The sequence below is a fragment of the Cydia fagiglandana genome, chromosome 13, assembly GCF_963556715.1.
Source record: "Cydia fagiglandana chromosome 13, ilCydFagi1.1, whole genome shotgun sequence".
NCBI classification, from domain to species: Eukaryota; Metazoa; Arthropoda; class Insecta; order Lepidoptera; family Tortricidae; genus Cydia; species Cydia fagiglandana.
In genome coordinates this window covers 9,951,561-9,969,382 of record NC_085944.1, presented here as the reverse complement: position 1 = coordinate 9,969,382, position 17,822 = coordinate 9,951,561, and the positions used below count along the sequence as shown (strand labels likewise).

The window sequence follows — 17,822 nt, the reverse complement described above, 5'->3', positions numbered from 1 at the left end:
TAGGGATTATAAAAAACAGTACTAGAAAATATAATATTTATTCTTAAATAACAATCTCAGTTCATTCATATACAGATCAATAATTGTTCTACATTTAGTTTTACTTATTTTAAAGGTGGGTGTTTAACCCTCTTCCAGGCATAGTACGATTTATCAACCACGTGTCAATTTAAGTTCAACCTTAGCAATCCAATTTACGATTCAAATTAGATTGGTTTATGGGGAAATGTGATTTGTCTTCAAATGAATCGCCAATACGTAATTATTTGGAATATATTTCGATTAGTTTGAAAACCCTTCTAGATTGGTACAACCTGGAAAAGGATTAACTTTTTGAGCTCTGCATTTATTTCAGTATAACTCAAATGCCACATGATAAATACAATATTGAACCTTATTTAAATGCAAAAAGGTTGACATTACTACACATGCAAATGGATTTTTTAATCTCTTGTTGATATTGGTGGGTAAATATCAATCCAAAAGGTTAAATGTTATTGACACAAAGAAATATTCATGCAAATATAATACACATATCTACATATATATTTTAAAGTAAATACATCTCTTCATAAAGTTTACAAATGCTTCTAGTCTTTAGAAGTTTGTTAAATCTTGCAATTGAGGTTTTCCAGTTTGATAAGCAAGAAAAGTCTTATTTGCACATTCCCTGCACCCAGAGATTGGTATATGCATGTTTGCACAGCAACAACTACTGAATTTTGTCTGTCTGTCAATGGTTGATTCAGTATAAATGCACCCTTATGATGGAAACCTAGTCATCTTATAATTCATCCCTCAGTGCAGTATTTCTGACATCAGCCTTGGTGCCCTGATATGTTTGGCTCTCCAATTGCACGTCTTTCAATTCTTCTTGTTCCAAGAGATATTTCTTAGCCGTCCATGCCTGAGAGCCATCCTTAAACATGAAAATGGCTCTGTCATCAGCGATTAGGTACCTAAAAGGAGAAGTATACGGGTCTCTATTGTTTCCCAAATACTTTTAAGTCATAGTGTATTGTTTGTCCGAATTTTCGTTAGTCATAATTGGTTTTTCTCAGAAACTCGTAACTTCTCAGGATTGCCATAAAACAAACCTAACCTAACCCATCTATAGAATAACCTTACGAAAATCCTGAAAAGTTAACGGTTTCAGTTTTATGACTAACGATAATATGACAAACAATACTTTATGGGAAGCAAAGGGACCCCGAAGAATACATTATGGTTTGGTTAACACAGTTTAAATGTCATTCCTGTGAACAAACCCAAATTCTATATAAGTCAATATGTAGTTTGGGTATGGCTGACAGAGTTGACCCACCAAAATTAGGAAAAACAAGTGTTAATTTGGTCAAATGTAGTTTGTATACTCACCTCTCTGCCTGTATATGGTTACTCCAGAGACCTGTTTGCCATATTTTGGTCAATTCGTCTGTACGCGCTCTTGAGGGGTTATTAGCCACCGTAACAAACATCATTACCGTCTGCCCTTTCTTAGTGGCTTCCAACACTGCTTCTGGATTCGACATATCCATTTTGGTTATGTCTATTGCCGGTGGCTTTCTAAGGTGTTCTGGCAATTCATCTTCAGGGAGCGGCTCTTCATCTTCTTCCCATTGATCTAGCAATCTGTAACGGAAAATAAAAATAATATTGTTAGGCCCTGATCATGTCAGGAATTTCGAAAATAAATGCAATAGGTACCTTTCCATGTCAGCTTCAGTAAAATCTGTTATATCTTTCTTAGCCCATTCTGGTTTCTTTTCGGCTTTTTTAGAAATAACACCAGATATGCATATTGCTAGTAATATACATAGTAGTTTAGCCATTATTACACACGATTTAAAAAAAAATACTAACTATACTAAGTAATAGTAGGCGGCAAGAGCCTGCTAAACAACACGTAAGTAGTTAAGTACAAATAGATGAATGAATGGGTGAATGAAAAATTAAATGTCAAAACTTTTCAAAAAATAGTTGCCATAAGAAAAATATCTTCTAATATTTTTTGTGTAATGGTGGTCAAACTGTATGTCTAGTAAAAACTTGGCGAAGTTTTGTCGTCTCGTTTTACTTGGCGCATACGTTAAACACTAGTATACTTTATCTGTAGGTCTCTATGTCTAGAAAAAAAAGAATGACAGTACGAACGGAATTGACAACAAAACAAATTTCAAACACGGCCGTTTATTTTGTTTATTTCAATATAACTTTGTACTACATTCTTGCTTTTGGTGTTTTAAAATGGAATGTAAGACATTCCATAAAGGGAAGTACTATATTACTTTTAAACGAGGATTTGAAGACAGTAAGAGAGATGTTACTGTTACTATCATGAAGATTTTCGGCAGTGACAGCTTGGTTAGTATATTATTTCATCAAATCTACATATTCTTGATCAATGTATGATATATTTGTATGTAGATCTTAAAACTGTTGTTTTGTTACAGCGAATATCTCTTTCCGACGAGGAAGACCCTACTTTTTTATGTATTCTCAATGTTTCGCGGTGCGACTACGAAGATCTGAAGAAGCAGCAAGGCCTGTTGATAGATTTCGATAATTTCCCCTCGCAGCTCGTTAGACTCCTTCAACAATGTGCATCCAACAATATGTACGCTAAATTTATTTGATATTATAATCTGATTTCATTTGATTGCATATTGTATCTCGACATTCGTCAAGGCTTTGGTTGCTATATATTATGTACCACATATTTGGTACATAATATAGCATACGCCTTTTTTTTTTTTTTTAACGTTGGGGAAATGCGTTTACGCATGCCACCTGGCCCGGGGGAACCAGGAGCGATGACGGACTAACCAGTATTAGGACTACCGTCTAAAACCACCAACGAATGCCAACTCCGCCTTGTAGAGGAGCGCCGCAGGATCACTGTCAGCATTCGACTGCGTACAATATAGCATACGCCTCCGAAACTTATATGTAGCAAGGCCCATAGTGACAAAGTGATTTTTTTTTTAATATGTATCTCCAGATTTTCTTTTTCTGTTTGAATTTGTATGATGCAATTAATTTGTATTTTTATCTTACAGGTTCCTGATCGTACAACAAACAAATCCAGTGCAATTTTATTTTGAAATTGTAGAGCACAATGAGTTTAGGCGTTTAGTTCATTTGTCATTGAAGACAGGGCCAGCTACGGACGCAGACATAAAGCAACATATGGCAGACACTATCAATAATTTAAAGGTAGCTCACATCTTATCTACTTCTGTAAGACTATTTATTTTATTAGTCTTGTCCTGTATGTACTTTTTATAGTCACTTTACAGTGGACAGTTTCGAAAAATTTACTTCACAATCTTTCCACAGTCTTAATTCATTTTTGTTTTATCCCCCAAGAAATGATTTAAAACTCCCTATAAAATCAAACCTGGGCTCTGAAGCAGCAACTGAAAATGTAACCAGGATTTATGCTAAGATGAGTAAGATGACATTAAAAACATTTTTATACAAATATTTTATTAATGTTTTCAGAATACATTGGCGTCTTGTAAAAGTTCAGCAACTAGCTGTGAAGTGATGTGGAAGGAGAAGTGCATCAAAATGGAGCAGAAGATTCAAGAGTTGACCAACAACTTGGCTGAATTAAAAGACGAGAGGAGAAAGAGTGAGAGTGAGTTTCAAGAAGCATTGAAACAGGAGAGAGAAAGGACAGCCCAGGTAGTATAATATGACCAATTCAGTGCATTTTTAGCTTCTGCCTGAGACAGCCTATGTAGAATGATGATTTATGTGAAAAAATCTTATTTCTTACCAAATTTCATCTAAATCAGTTCAGCGGTTTAAGCATAAAGAGGTAACAGACTTAAATTTGCATTTATAATACAGTGAAACCTGGTTAAGTGGGACCTGGATAAGTGAGAAACCTCTATAGCTGGGACTCATGGTGCGGTCCCGACACTTTAGCACTGAATTACCTCTGTTAGTGAGATAAAACGAAACTCTATAACTGGGATTAGTTGTTGTGATTTTATAGTCACATTTACCTCTATAACTGAGACAGAGAGTGTATTTTACCTCTTTTACTGAGACTATATTTATAACATTACATTTTCCTAATTGTTTTTTTAGAATTTTATTTGAATCACCTCTGTATCTGAGATAACGTCAATCTATGACCTCTCTAACTTGGACTTTATTGATCTATTTCCGTATTCTTACTAACTCTTAGTCTATCCACAAATTCCGCTTTTGCTTAATTGTGTCTAAACGACTTCTTTAGTTACTTTATGTAGTTAAAACTATAGAAACGAAAGCTGAAATCTTGACAAGGAACAAGAATAAACCAATTTTCATTTAATAAATTTCTAAGACGCAATGAAGTCCGTATCAAATTTAATTGAAAAAATCTATCCTTTGGAAAATCATTCAAAATTCAACGAAATATTTAAACAGACTTAAAAAATATTTAGGGACAAGGATTATTTTACCTAAACATTTAAAGATAATTACAAAATATCTTATTAACCACCTCTATAACTGAGATATATCCTCTATTCTCACCTCTATTAATGGGACCCTCTGTAAATGAGACAGAAATTTATTTGTACCTGGCTAACTGGGAACCTGGGTAAGTGGAAAACCTCTTTAAGTGAGACAAATTTGCTTGTCCCTTCAGATCTCACTTATCCAGGTTTCACTGTATTACTATGGATTGGGATAGTCCATGATTTGGATTGACTCTTTGCAAGATAGGTTTTCAAGTAATAATTAATATTTAGATTATTTTACACATTGTGTTATTATGGTAAAATATTATTAGTTCACAATTTCAGTTTAGAGTATTAAAACCCAATCATGTTCTAGGAAAGACAACAGTGGCAGAAGAATGCAGAAATTAATGCAAAAGCTCAGCTTGCAAGTTCAGAAGAAGCCTTAAACAGAAAAAACAGACAAATAGACGAGCTAAATACAATATGCCAGCAGTTAAAAGATAAAATAGGACACTTGGACAGCCAATTGAGGTGAGTATTTTAAAATCACTTTAATCGTCATCTTTATCACAACAGCCTTATTATCGCCCACCGCCCACTGCTGAGCATAGGGCTCTCTTTGCTACTTGTCCCGGTCCTGAGCATGTCTCATCCAGAAGTGACTCTCAATCTTCCGAATGACGTCCAACTATAGAGATAATGAATGCCAGGTGTTCCTTTCATCTGAAACTTGAATACTTATAATTAGTAGTAGTAGTTATATAGTAACTCTTGCATATTTATAAGTCTGTATCTGTTGCCGACATACATACCTACCTTTATTAGTGTAGCTCAGTGGTTCTTAACCTGTGGTCCACAAATTTATAAACAGAACAAACGTTTGTTGAGTTAATTAGGTATAGGTATTACCTTAGAGGATATAACCAATGGAGACGCCATGTCTAAAATTTTCGGTACAAAATAGTCTGCCGTTTTTTGCGGGGGAGGGGCACATCAAATGTATAGGTACGTCATGTCAGATAAACGTCAGTCCATACATATGGTTGACATGTGGTTGACCATTGGCCGCCTATTTTCGACAGAGGGGAATGCCTGTTAATGGCGGCTCCATTGTTAATTACTCCGAGGGTATTACCATTCAAACAGTAGGTGGTCAATTATGTAAATTATGTTGAGTGGTCCTTTTTCCATGAAGGATTAAGAACCACTGGTCTAACGAACCTAACTCTTTGTATTGACTGTTAATAATTATTTTATTTCTGTAAAGTTTAATTTATAAGATTAATAAATAATTATTTGTTTTATTTCAGTGAAAAATCTCAAAGGTTAATGCTGTTAGAGGGAGAGGTTCAAAAGTCACACATAGAAGTGGCTACATTAAAGGCAAAAAATGCAAGCTTAGACAGAGAAATTACTGAAAAAGAAAAGCAAATTAGCAACTTGAACACGAGGTGTACCTACTTAGAAAAGGTAAACAAATTACCCCCTTTCATAAAACTTTACGGGCCTGATTTAAATTATGTTTTATCCCTTTCTTACAAATACATAAGTCAAAATGACAGATAAAGACAAATAATTTGGCTGATTCAGACGCGTTTATGAACGCCATTAAAATATATTTAAAATCCTTTGAATATTATTACATGTAATATAATGTGTGACACAAACTATTTTGATATGTGTTGTTAGTGCTATCTTTGTTTTAGATTGGTAAAGAGAATGCTGATCTTGTTGCAGAGCTGAAAAACTCTTTACATGTAGTTAAAAAAGAAAAGGTAAGAACCTTTGAAGGTATGAGATGTGATAACCTATATGTCTAAGGCCCACAGTCCTAGAGTCTAAGCATGAAAAGTCTGCATAGACCTTGATAGCACTCGCAGTGCAAGCGTTATCCCAAACGTCAAACTTCTGTGAAATTATGACGTATAAAATAACACTTGCACTGCGTATGCCATCAAAATCGCTGCAGACTTTTCCCGGTCTGACTCTACCCATAGTATTAATCACTTCAATGTAATTTAAACCATTTTCAATAGAAACAAAAGAAAATATTCAATCATATTGCCTACACTATTTTTAAATTCGCCCCAACAGACCAAACCTTTTGAGAAGAGGTCTCAAATTAATGTAAAAATGATTTTGAATTTCGTTTTTCAGATAAATTTAGAAGAAAGACTAGCTCTAAGTGAATCACTGGCGAATAGAAACAATGAAGCTGCAAATTCAACTTCAGAACAACTGCTGAAGGCCAACCAAATAATTTCGAAACAAAACAATGATATCATTGAAATGAAAGAAAAGGTAAATTAATATTCATCGTTTTTTATAGTACCACTGGAATATTAAATATTGTGAATTATTAAATATCATTTCTGAGCATTTAACTGATAGACATGCTAAGTGTTAAGAGCCCTTCAACGTGCACACTAGCGCCACTACTAAATTATCGTGATTATTAAAATTTCACGAAAGATATTTAAAAAAGGAAGCCGCTACGGACTGTATTGTGTATTTAAGTACCTTTTGAATACATCTAACTAGTTTTTATGTTGCTGGATTTGTCAATCTATACGTCCAAAGTAAAAACGGCCGTTTTTGTTTTGAGTTCCTAGATCGACGAATCCAGCAACATAAAAACTAGTTTGATGTATTCAAAAGGTACTTAAATACACAATACAGTCCGTAGCGGCCCCCATTTTTAAATACCTGTCGTTAAATTTAAATAATCACGATTATTTAGCAGTGGCGCTAGTGTGCACGTTGAAGGGCTCTTAAGAAGACATGCGTGCATACAAAACTTTGTACCTGTGTAAACATAACTTCAATAGATGGCTCTGTCAAGACATGTACAGATGGGTTAAATCTGTTTCCCAGTTTAAGGTGGATGTCTAGGGATGGGATGCCGATTATCAGCCAAAAGATGGCGTCACTGTGCACGAATTGTGGATTTTCACTATTTCTCCCAAAATACAAAGTTTCATAAGATGTGTTGATATGTGCGAAAACTATAAAAAATACTACATCGAAATCGAGACATGTTCAACTCAACATTGTCTCATTTCGTTATTACCGGAATCCAACTGCAAAATATTGCAATTTCTTGCATTCACGCACACTTACGTACTTAAAGTCACCTTAAAGTCAGTGTCAAATGTCAGCAGATTCGTAATGTTACAGTAAAGTAACCTAGAGGGCGCAGCGGATGAAATGTTTATTGTTGAAAAAAGATTGGAAATTAAATAATAAATTCTAGTTTGAGCAACGATTAAGAATTACAAGGCATTCAGAAGCAACTAATGTTTTCGACCATCAACTGTCATGTGCTCGTGGCACCCGTATCCTCTATTTTGAAAAAAATCAGATTGTAGCTAAGATACATGGTTCAAACCCCGACAATGCCAATTTTTTTTTATTTTATAATTTTAGCATTCTCTTTTGAATTATTTTAAGCGTATGTTATTCTTCGAAACTAAACTTACGTGAGTAAAACATTTTCAGTATTTTAATTATTTTTTAATAATATGGGAAGATTTATAATAAAAGTATTTTTATTTTCCGGTTTTCAAAGGATATAAATAATGATTAAAATAATTTAAAAAAAGTCATGCATGAGGCTAATTAGGATCGCAGAATAGGTACATAAGAAGTCAACTATCGACGAAGTATAGCTGGTCAAGCAGATCTTGTCAGTAGACAAAGGCGGCAAATTTGAAAAATGTGGGCGCGAAGGGATATCGTTCATAGAACATTTGGATTTCGCGCCTTTTTTTACTGACAAGATTTGCTTGACCAGGTATAAAATAAAAGATTCCAAAATTTTCTTGAAATGATATACCTACATGAAATAATCAAATACAACACATTTACTTAAAATAACTTTTAAAATAAGGCATATAAAATTACCAAAAAGATGAAATAAAATAAATAAATAAATACAAAAAGAAATCTTTGTTCGTGGTTTGAACCCTGTCATACTGTTCAACTTGTTAGACTTATACTCAATAGCTAAAAGCCACTAGACCATTTGACCATAGTAGACCCGGGCGAAAAATGCCTTCTTATTTAAGTAACCCATTACTGTCAAAAATATCAAGTTTGAATTGATTTGAAATATAATTTTTCATTGTCGACTTATTGAAATCCAAACGTTGCGAGCATGTTGTACTCTAAACCATTTGGCAACGTCGCACGTTTTATATTTTGATATTTATGGATATATGAGGATTCTTCTACTTATGTTGCAAATTGATTAAATTATCGAGAGAAAAATGCTAATGCAAAGAAAACAAGAAATATCCGTTTTGATTCGGTTAAATTGTGTTCTAATGTATGGGGAAGATAAACTAATTATAGCCAGCCTTTTATGAATGTAGTATGATACCTTAGGGTATGGTGCTTTACGCACACTAGCGTCCCTTCCCCTCCCCCTGACGCAACCCCCCCTTTTTGCATGAAATATGTCCCGGTTCACAGTTTTGTACATTTTTTGAGGAAAGTATATATTTTAGGAAAAAAGTGTCAATGAAAGAAATAATCCTTAATAAATTCTTAATAAAAATGGTCATATTCATTTTTTTACATGATGCACCATATTCATGTATTAGCTTGTTAAAATTCGAAATAACATAGTTTTTACTTAGGATTCGAAACTCATTTATTATACACGGTGTAACACGAGGAAACCGAATAATTTTGACAGCGTATTCCTGATCATATTTAGATACAAAAATGTCCTATAAACTTTTTTGAAATGCGGCTAGCTTCAGAGTTAATACCAATTAAAAAAAAAACAAGTTTCTATTGTTACATAGTTCGAAACGCCTTTTTGATGGCGATGTTGTTACTATGGGATTTAGTCTAAATATCCTTATTGATATGTCAAAAAGTGACAATTAAGTAACACGTTGCAAAAACTATGTTTTACGAAAAAAAAGTAAAAATCCATGTTAACTGACAAGTTTACCAATAACATTTACTTTTTATGTACATACATATATATTCAAAAAATTAAAAAAAAAGCGGCCAAGTGCGAGTCGGACTCGCGTTCCAAGGGTTCCGTATATTACACAATTTTTAACAATGTATTTTTATTTTATTTATTTAGATATTTAATTCAGGGAACAAGGCCCATATTACAAATACCTTACAGACTAACATACATATGTATTTTATAAACTTAAAACTAAACATTATTTATGCGAAACGTGAGTGAAATCTTTAAAAAATCCGTAGGAGTCGGATCAAAAACTGTAATTAAATCCGACTCACGCTTGACTGTAGATTTCTAATAGGTTTTCCTGTCATCTATAGGTATAGACCTATTTTATGTATTTTTTCAAAATTTTAAACCTAGTAGTTTCGGAGAGAAAGGGGGGGGGGGATAGTAATTTTTTGCCTATTTTCTTGAATAACTTCTAAACTGTTTATTTGAAAATTATAAAAAATATATATTTAAGATCCTTACAATAAGCTCTTTCATTTGATATGTAACATGATATAGTTAGAATTTTTTTATTTTTGAATTTTTTCATTTACCCCCCAAAAGTGGCCCCCATGTTTAAAATTCATTTGTTTACAAACTTACATATGTGTATCAGATTTCAACTTGATTGGTCCAGTAGTTCCGGAGAAAATCGGCTGTGACAGACGGACAGACAGACAGACGCACGAGTGATCCTATAAGGGTTCCGTTTTTTCCTTTTGAGGTACGGAACCCTAAAAACAATAAAAAAAATTGTTTTCGGCTAAATTGACCTAAACTCATACATACATTTTTTCCTTCTTTTGACCTCAGAAATAAAATCTTTCGCATTTCTTGAGGACACCTTGTATAATAAGTGTTATAAAATGAATATAACTTTTTTTACTAAGAATTTAATAAGGAACTATTTCTTTCATTGACACTTTTATCCTAAAATGTAATATGTAATATGTGTTTAGGTCAATATCGCCAAAAAAAAATATTGTTTGGTTTTTTTTAATTTTATGAATGAATTTGTACATAAAAATTAAATGCTATTGGTAAACTAATAATAATAATAATACTACAAGTACTCACCTGCGCCAGTTCTCGAAAATGGTCGTGCCACGCTCTATTGGGATCGATCTATCATCACTGACAGGACTATTGTAGCCAATAAGCCTGACATCGTGCTGATAGATCGATCGCAGCGCCGGGCCGTGCTCGTCGACGTCACCATCCCCCATGATGAGAATCTCGTGAAGGCCGAGAAGGACAAATCCAGCAAGTACCTAGACTTAGCTCACGAGATAACCGCCATGTGGGATGTTGACTCGACGATCATTGTTCCTATAGTCGTGTCAGCGAACGGTCTCATAGCGAAGAGTCTCGACCAACACCTAGAGAGACTCTCGCTAGGTGGTTGGATCAAGGGTCAGATGCAGAAGGCGGTAATTTTGGACACGGCGCGTATAGTACGTCGGTTCCTCACTCTGCGGCCCTGACCACCGGCAGCTTGGGCCCTGCCCCGCTGCCGGCGGCACCCTAGGTTAGGTTTTTTATAATGTGTTTATAATTTTTTTTATTGTTTTGTAAGTGTTTTTATATTTTACTTTTATATTCATATTATAATTAACCTAACTTAAGAAGAAAAATAAATAAAGATAAATAATAATAATAAATAATAATAATAAATAAAGTGTATTCAGTAACATAAAGTAACATTTCAGTATTCATGCTGGTGCCTCTTTTTAAGTATTCGAGATACCTGTATTAAGAGACAACCGCTCTTCCACATAGGGTTAACAATTTTGAATCTTAAGTACATGACTTATAAGTAAGTAATTAAAGCTAAGTTTATACAAGGAATACTCTCGCGTGTGTGTGTGTGTGTGTGTGTGTGTGTGTTCGTGTGTTTTCTGCTGTGTGTAGTTTCAGATTATGCAGTATATGTATACCTATATATATATTTTTTTTTTTTAAACTTGTCACTTAAAATGTTTTTTTTTTTCGTAAAACTTAGTTTTTGCAAAGTGTTACTTGTCACTTTTTGACATATCAATAAGGATATTTAGACTTAAATCCCATAGTAGCAACATCGCCATCAAAAAGGCGTTTTGAACTATGTAACAATAGACTTGTTTTTTTTTAAATTGGTATTGGATGTTTGCGGAGGCTAGAGTGGACGCGTTCATTGCGATAATCCGTAAACGCACCGCCTCCCTAATGCGCAGAGTACGTGACAGTTCCAACAGTCTGCTTCAGCTCATTCCTGGAGATCCTGCTGGTTCACTCTGGAGGCACTGGAATGACCTACATATGGGATCCAGAGGCACAGTTTATAATTTAATGTAAATATGTAGATTTTAATTTAATTTTAATGTAATTTGTTGACATGTATTTTTAATTTTAATATGATAATATTTTTAATTGTAATTATTTTATTTTAATATTTTTGTATGGGTATATTTTTTGCCTGAAATAAAATTTGATTGATTGATTGATTAACTCTGAAACTAGGCGAATTTCAAAAAGTTTATAGGACATTTTTGTCTCTAAATGTGATCAGGAATACGCTGTTAAAATTATTCGGTTTCCTCATGTTACACCGTGTATAATAAATGAATTTCGAACCCTAAGTAAAAACTATGTTATTTCGAATTTTGACAAGCTAATACATGAATTAGGTGCATCATATAAAAAAAATGAATATGACCTTTTTTATTAAGAATTTATTAAGGATTATTTCTTTCATTGACACTTTTTACCTAAAATTTATACTTTCCTCAAAACATGTAAAAAACTGTGAACCGGGACATATTTCATGCAAAAAGGGGGGGTTGCGTCAGGGGGAGGGGAAGGGACGCTAGTGTACGTAAAGCACCATACCCTAAGGTATCATACTACATTCATAAAAGGCTGGCTATAATTAGTTTTTCAAAAAGCACAATTTGACCGAATATATGAAAGAGGGTCATTGTTGTTGTAAAAGGTGTGCAGGAAATGATACGTTTCTGCACTAGAGCAGTTTAGGTTCCAATTCCAAGTACGAATTTATTATTCTTTTTACAATAAGCAATTGAAATTTGGGTATAAATGGATTTTTTATACAATTTCCATTCTGATATTTGACTCCCCATTCCATAAATAACGATACTTTTGGCCAAATTGTTAATTGAAAATACCTACTCTCAAAAATACCTACTATAAAAATGTATTTAAAAAAACACATGCATTTTACTTTCCTCGTATGCGAAAAGAAAAGTAGAGTGTTTTAACTCGGGTGAAAGGCAGCATTTTTGAAAAAAACCAGGCAAGTGCGAGTCGGACTCGCGCATGAAGGGTTCCGTACCATAATGCAAAAAAAACAAAAAAAAAGCAAAAAAAAAAACGGTCACCCATCCAAGTACTGACCACTCCCGACGTTGCTTAACTTTGGTCAAAAATCACGTTTGTTGTATGGGAGCCCCATTTAAATCTTTATTTTATTCTGTTTTTAGTATTTGTTGTTGTAGCGGCAACAGAAATACAGCATCTGTGAAAATTTCAACTGTCTAGCTATCACGGTTCGTGAGATACAGCCTGGTGACAGACAGACGGACAGACGGACGGACAGCGAAGTCTTAGTAATAGGATCCCGTTTTACCCTTTGGGTACGGAACCCTAAAAATATCATCTACTAATGTTATTGTTATGCACAAGCAGAAGATATTATAGAATCTTGTTTATTTACAAGAAGATGACATTTTTCTCCACATACCTATATATTTTTGAGAAAAATATAGCTAGGTATTTTAGTTTAAAAATCATTGTTACAATAAATATAGGCTTTTCCAGAGAACATTTATATTTCTACCGAAACGAAAGCAGAATTCACAAGGGTTTTCGGTGGACGACCGTAACGCGAATTATTGTTTGGACTGACCTTTCTATAAATATATAAATGTATTTTATTGTGTAATAATCATAATAATTATTAAGTTATATTAAATCTGGGAATGAAATTATATCAGAAAGGAGATTCTTAAATGAGTAGGTATACTCGTAACATGCTTTGTGCATTAAATATACCTCCCTCTATTGAGTGAAAATAAAACAAAATACACAGGTAATCTGTGTTGCGGTTTTAAAGTGCCATCTGTTACACCTTTGACAAATTAAAAATGATTGCTTGTCAAATGAAGTCGCCATGTTAGAATTACACCGATACTATAAGCATCACTCACACAAACAAGCAATGAGGCAAAATTTTACCAATATTCAAAGGCTTTTTTCTTAATAATTTTAATCAACATCTAGTATTTTTTTACGTTAAGCGAAGACAGAAATATATATACTACCCAAACATTACATATACAAGTGAAGAAACCCTATATAATAGGAGCTAGGGTGCCAAGAAAGTTGTATGAAAATCGAGCAAGGAGAACCACCTATGTCTATTTTTGAGGACTGGCTATCTTTGGAGGAGGCCTTCACCTGCAGAGGGGTTCTTGCAAATTAAAATAGTATCAAATAATACCAATACCATCTGTACTAAATTTTATGTAAAAAAAAAACAATGAAAAAAAAAATTCGTTTTCTGTTCCAGATTAGCTAGGTCTGTATCTTTTAAGCCAACATGTGTATCGTCTGCAAATAGGGTAACCATAGCGTAATTAGGTATGCACTCAGGTAGATCATTTACATAAATTAAGAATAAAATTGGGCCCAAGATAGACCCTTGCGGTACACCAACATTGACATTGATTTCACGAGAACATGTTCCATTAATGTATACTTTTTGACTTCTGTTATTAAGATAGCTTTTTATTAAATCTAGTTCTTGGTGTTTGAATCCATAGTAATCTAATTTATGTAATCTAATTTGTGTTTTTGTAATCTGCAACGAAATAAAAGGCTTTTTATTTTATTTTATATGTCTATTTTTACGACAATTATACTTTTATGTTACATTGAACTGTTTTTAAATTAACGTTTCAGATACTATGTCGAACAGCCATAGCATTAGAACAAGAAAAAGTTATAGAGAAAAACAACAAAGAAATTGAGGAGCTCAAGTCTGAAATAAATATTACTAAACAGAACATTGTCAGCCTCAAAACAGAATTGGACAAACTCAAAGAAAAGTATGAAATAAATGAGGCGGCATTGAAGGATAAAGAAAAAATGATAAAGAATAATAATATGGGTAAATATTTTGAGTATTACAGTCAGACCAAGACAAGTCTGCAACGATTTTGATAGCACACGCAAAGCAAGTGTTATTTTAAACGTCAAACTTCTATGAAAATTTGACGTAATAACACTTGCACTGCGTGTGCTGTTAAAATCGATGCAGACTATATCTTTGTTTATGTGTCAGAGATGAGTAAATATTAAAAACGGCTGATCTCCTTAAACCATTTTGTACCTATTGCAAATCTGGAACTCAAAAAATACCTAATTTTATCTAAATCGGTAACGGACAGCGTTACATACGCATTTATAATATTGAAACGATTGAAAGATTTTTTTTGGAGGAACATTTTTTGTAAGTATACTAATCTCTGGGCTATTTTTATTGACAGTGATCCAATGGCTGCATAAAAAAATGGAAGACACTTGCGAGCCAATCAGTGCAGTAAGAAACAAATCATTCAATGGAGCCGCCAAGCACAGCTCGACGCCGCACATTCAACCAAATGAGAATTCCGATCTCGCCGAGGGCATCTCAGAAGAATCTATCAATTTCTATGCTACATCAAAATTGTAAGTGTTGAGTTGTCTATTTCGCTAATCTTGATTTTATTTGTAGGTAAGGTGCAGGAGGGCAATTTCGACTGCGGGTTAATATAGATCTAGGTCTTCTTCTTCTTCTTAGTCGGTACACTCTTGCCAGAGTGGTCGTGGTCATCATTGTAAATCTCGATGAGTGATGATCTTGCTAATACGGCGCCATTCGTCGCGGACTGCAGCTTTCCGGGTACATTCGTAAACCGAGCACTTAGTTGCGGCCTTTATCTGGTCTGTCCATCTCATTGGTGATCTACCACGTGGCCTGGTGCCTTCGACCTTTCCCTGCACTACGAGGCGCTCTATGGAGTCATTACCACGACGAGAAATATGGCCGAAGAAGGTCAGAATGCGTGACTCCACTGTGGTTGATAGGCGCTGTCTGATGCCAAGTTCTTTTAATATGGAGTCATTTTTACGAAACTCTGTCAACGATACTCCGAGCATCCGTCTCCAGCACCACATCTCCAACGCGTCAACTCTCTTCTTCTCGGTTTCACGAAGGGTCCATGTCTCCGACGCATAAAGGAAAATGGGGAATATTAGGCAGTAAACGAGTCTGGTTTTCGTGGCCTTGGTAATGTTCCTATTACCCCAAATCTTTTTCATTTTGTCCATAGCAGACCTAGTAATCGCCATGCGCCGCTTGATTTCATCTATGCACCCGCCTTCGTTGGATATTAACGCCCCAAGGTAAACATATGATTGGACAACCTCACAATTTCCTATGTGTGTGATCCCTGGTAAGTTGTTATTGACGCGGTCGACAATCATCATTTTGGTTTTTGTGCGATTGATTTTCAATCCAAATTCACGGCTTGTAGCTTCCATGTTATGCAGCAGATCTTCCATATGACGAGCACTAGTTGCGAATAAGGTCGTGTCATCCGCATAACGTAAGTTGGAGATCCTTCTACCGCCAATTACGACCCCGTCCGGCCAATCTTCCAAGGCAATCTATCTAGGTCTAGAGTGTCATATATGTCCAGATAGCGAAAAAGATGTGTTGTGTGCGACTCTAGTTAATAATGTAAAACATGGAAGTTATTTCGATTAGTTGAAATTACCCCGAAGTCGAAATTGTCCCCCTGCACCTTACTCTTTTGTTCGTTGGGGACTCCAATGGGCAAATACCAATTTTGCTTTTTCATTGCAAATTCAACAAACATTTGTTTTTAACTTTGTGTATCTTGTATCTGTCCCGAGCATAACAAAGAAGCTTAGTCGCTCTAATGTATTATAGCAAGTGTATTATTCTAGGTCTACATTTGAAGGAAGCCCTTTAACAAAAACTCAAGATAACGGCAACAACATCGGCCTAGATCCGAAATACTTAAGACCGGCGGATGACAAAGCAAACAAGACTGCTAAAGGTATATTTCTTACACATTTTGTTAAAGTTTTTCTTTCAGCCAAAGCCTGTTTCTAATAAAAATCTTTGTTTGCAGATTGCGGATCACAGAAGTCCGTAAAAGGAAAAGAAAATGACAAATTCAGTTTACCTCAAGTGGACTACAGGGAAAAGAAATCCTCGCGAAAAAATACCTATCGGGCAACACCGGTATCTGCATATTTTCCATGAAAACTTAATTCCAATGTGGTGTTTAAAATCAGCGCTACCAATTCCCTTTAGAATAAGGGTCGGCAAACTCCGACTCGACTCTTTGGAGGTACAATTGCGGCTCTTGAAGTCACCCATAAAATTAACCCTTGAGAGTTCTTATACCTCTTTGAGCATCCTAAAACTGGTGATTTCTACTAGGGTTGGCACTCCTTTTCGAAAGTTACCGACCTGCCTTAGGAAAAGGGTTACCAACCTAAAATAAAATGAGGTTGAAGGCTAAAAGCAGTGGGCCCTTCTTTTCCGAACCAGAGAATGGGTAACAGTCGTATATACGAAAAAACACACCTATATAATATTGAGTTTTTGAGAGATTTCAATCGGAGTGTCTGTTACTACATTCGCTTAAAAAACAGCTAAAAACACGGGCAAGTGCGGCCTGTGGGCCTATTTCGGGGATACCTTTTCAAGTTGACAGTTTCAAGAGGCATTGTATATTTAAAGTTAGAGGGATTTTAGTGAATAGCTAGAATAGCAGTGATAGCCCACTGTATAAATAAAGATTTATCTGATATAGTGACTATAGTTGGTCAGTCAGTAAGAACCAGAAAAACTATACTCATCCTTTTCTTTTGGGTGCTAGTACTAGTGTAAGACAAAGATAGTATGATTCTCTCTAACCTATGCTTGAAATGAGACAGTCCTTTGACGAACTATATATTATGGCCATACAGTGAAAAGTAGCGATGTCGTGTCGCCGAGAAGCCCCCTCCAGACTATGCGCGTGAATCGCGGGCGAAGCCGCGAACGCGAGTGTGGAGTCGATTTTTGCAGACAGCGAAATCGACTCCACACTCGCGTTCGCGGCTTCGCCCGCGATTCACGCGCATAGTCTGGAGGGGGCTAGAAAGAAACAAAACGTGCAGCATTTGCGACATTACCTAACGACGTCGAATATCGCTTCCGTTTTTTTTTTAAAGTTTTTAGACATCGGAATTGTGATAAAAGTTAATTTATTAAATGTTAGCTAATGTAAGTAATGCATTTAAGCCGAGCAAACTGTTGA

At 34.9% G+C, this 17,822-nt stretch overlaps 3 protein-coding genes across 3 annotated transcripts in view; 1 reads left to right on the top strand and 2 right to left on the bottom strand.

The window, feature by feature from the left end:
* LOC134670228 (uncharacterized) overlaps nt 1-17,822 on the bottom strand; it is a 122,206-nt gene that overhangs the window by 51,398 nt on the left and 52,986 nt on the right. The window lies entirely within an intron of this gene.
* On the bottom strand, nt 23-1,898 carry LOC134669797 (LDLR chaperone boca). The gene is made up of 3 exons (XM_063527420.1): nt 1,708-1,898; nt 1,378-1,632; nt 23-959 (listed from the first exon to the last, which is right to left on the bottom strand). Exons 1-3 carry the CDS (start codon nt 1,830-1,832, stop codon nt 785-787), a joined length of 555 nt encoding a protein of 184 aa, XP_063383490.1. The 5' UTR covers nt 1,833-1,898; the 3' UTR covers nt 23-784.
* Nucleotides 2,156-16,780, top strand: LOC134670224 (spindle assembly abnormal protein 6 homolog). The gene is made up of 12 exons (XM_063527942.1): nt 2,156-2,364; nt 2,454-2,617; nt 3,060-3,216; nt 3,505-3,690; nt 4,837-4,994; nt 5,774-5,933; nt 6,170-6,238; nt 6,621-6,764; nt 14,404-14,611; nt 14,991-15,171; nt 16,456-16,568; nt 16,644-16,780. Exons 1-12 carry the CDS (start codon nt 2,248-2,250, stop codon nt 16,775-16,777), a joined length of 1,791 nt encoding a protein of 596 aa, XP_063384012.1. The 5' UTR covers nt 2,156-2,247; the 3' UTR covers nt 16,778-16,780.

Excerpts from the sequence above, each read along its gene's own strand:
- LOC134669797 (XM_063527420.1), bottom strand. The coding sequence starts at position 1,832 with ATGGCTAAACTACTATGTATATTACTAGCAATATGCATATCTGGTGTT. Across the intron at positions 1,633-1,707 it reads ACTGAAGCTGACATGGAAAG|ATTGCTAGATCAATGGGAAG; the intron begins GTACCTATTGCA and ends TTTCCGTTACAG. Across the intron at positions 960-1,377 it reads AACCATATACAGGCAGAGAG|GTACCTAATCGCTGATGACA; the intron begins GTGAGTATACAA and ends TTCTCCTTTTAG.
- LOC134670224 (XM_063527942.1), top strand. The coding sequence starts at position 2,248 with ATGGAATGTAAGACATTCCATAAAGGGAAGTACTATATTACTTTTAAA. Across the intron at positions 2,618-3,059 it reads CAATGTGCATCCAACAATAT|GTTCCTGATCGTACAACAAA; the intron begins GTACGCTAAATT and ends TTTATCTTACAG. Across the intron at positions 16,569-16,643 it reads AGCAAACAAGACTGCTAAAG|ATTGCGGATCACAGAAGTCC; the intron begins GTATATTTCTTA and ends CTTTGTTTGCAG.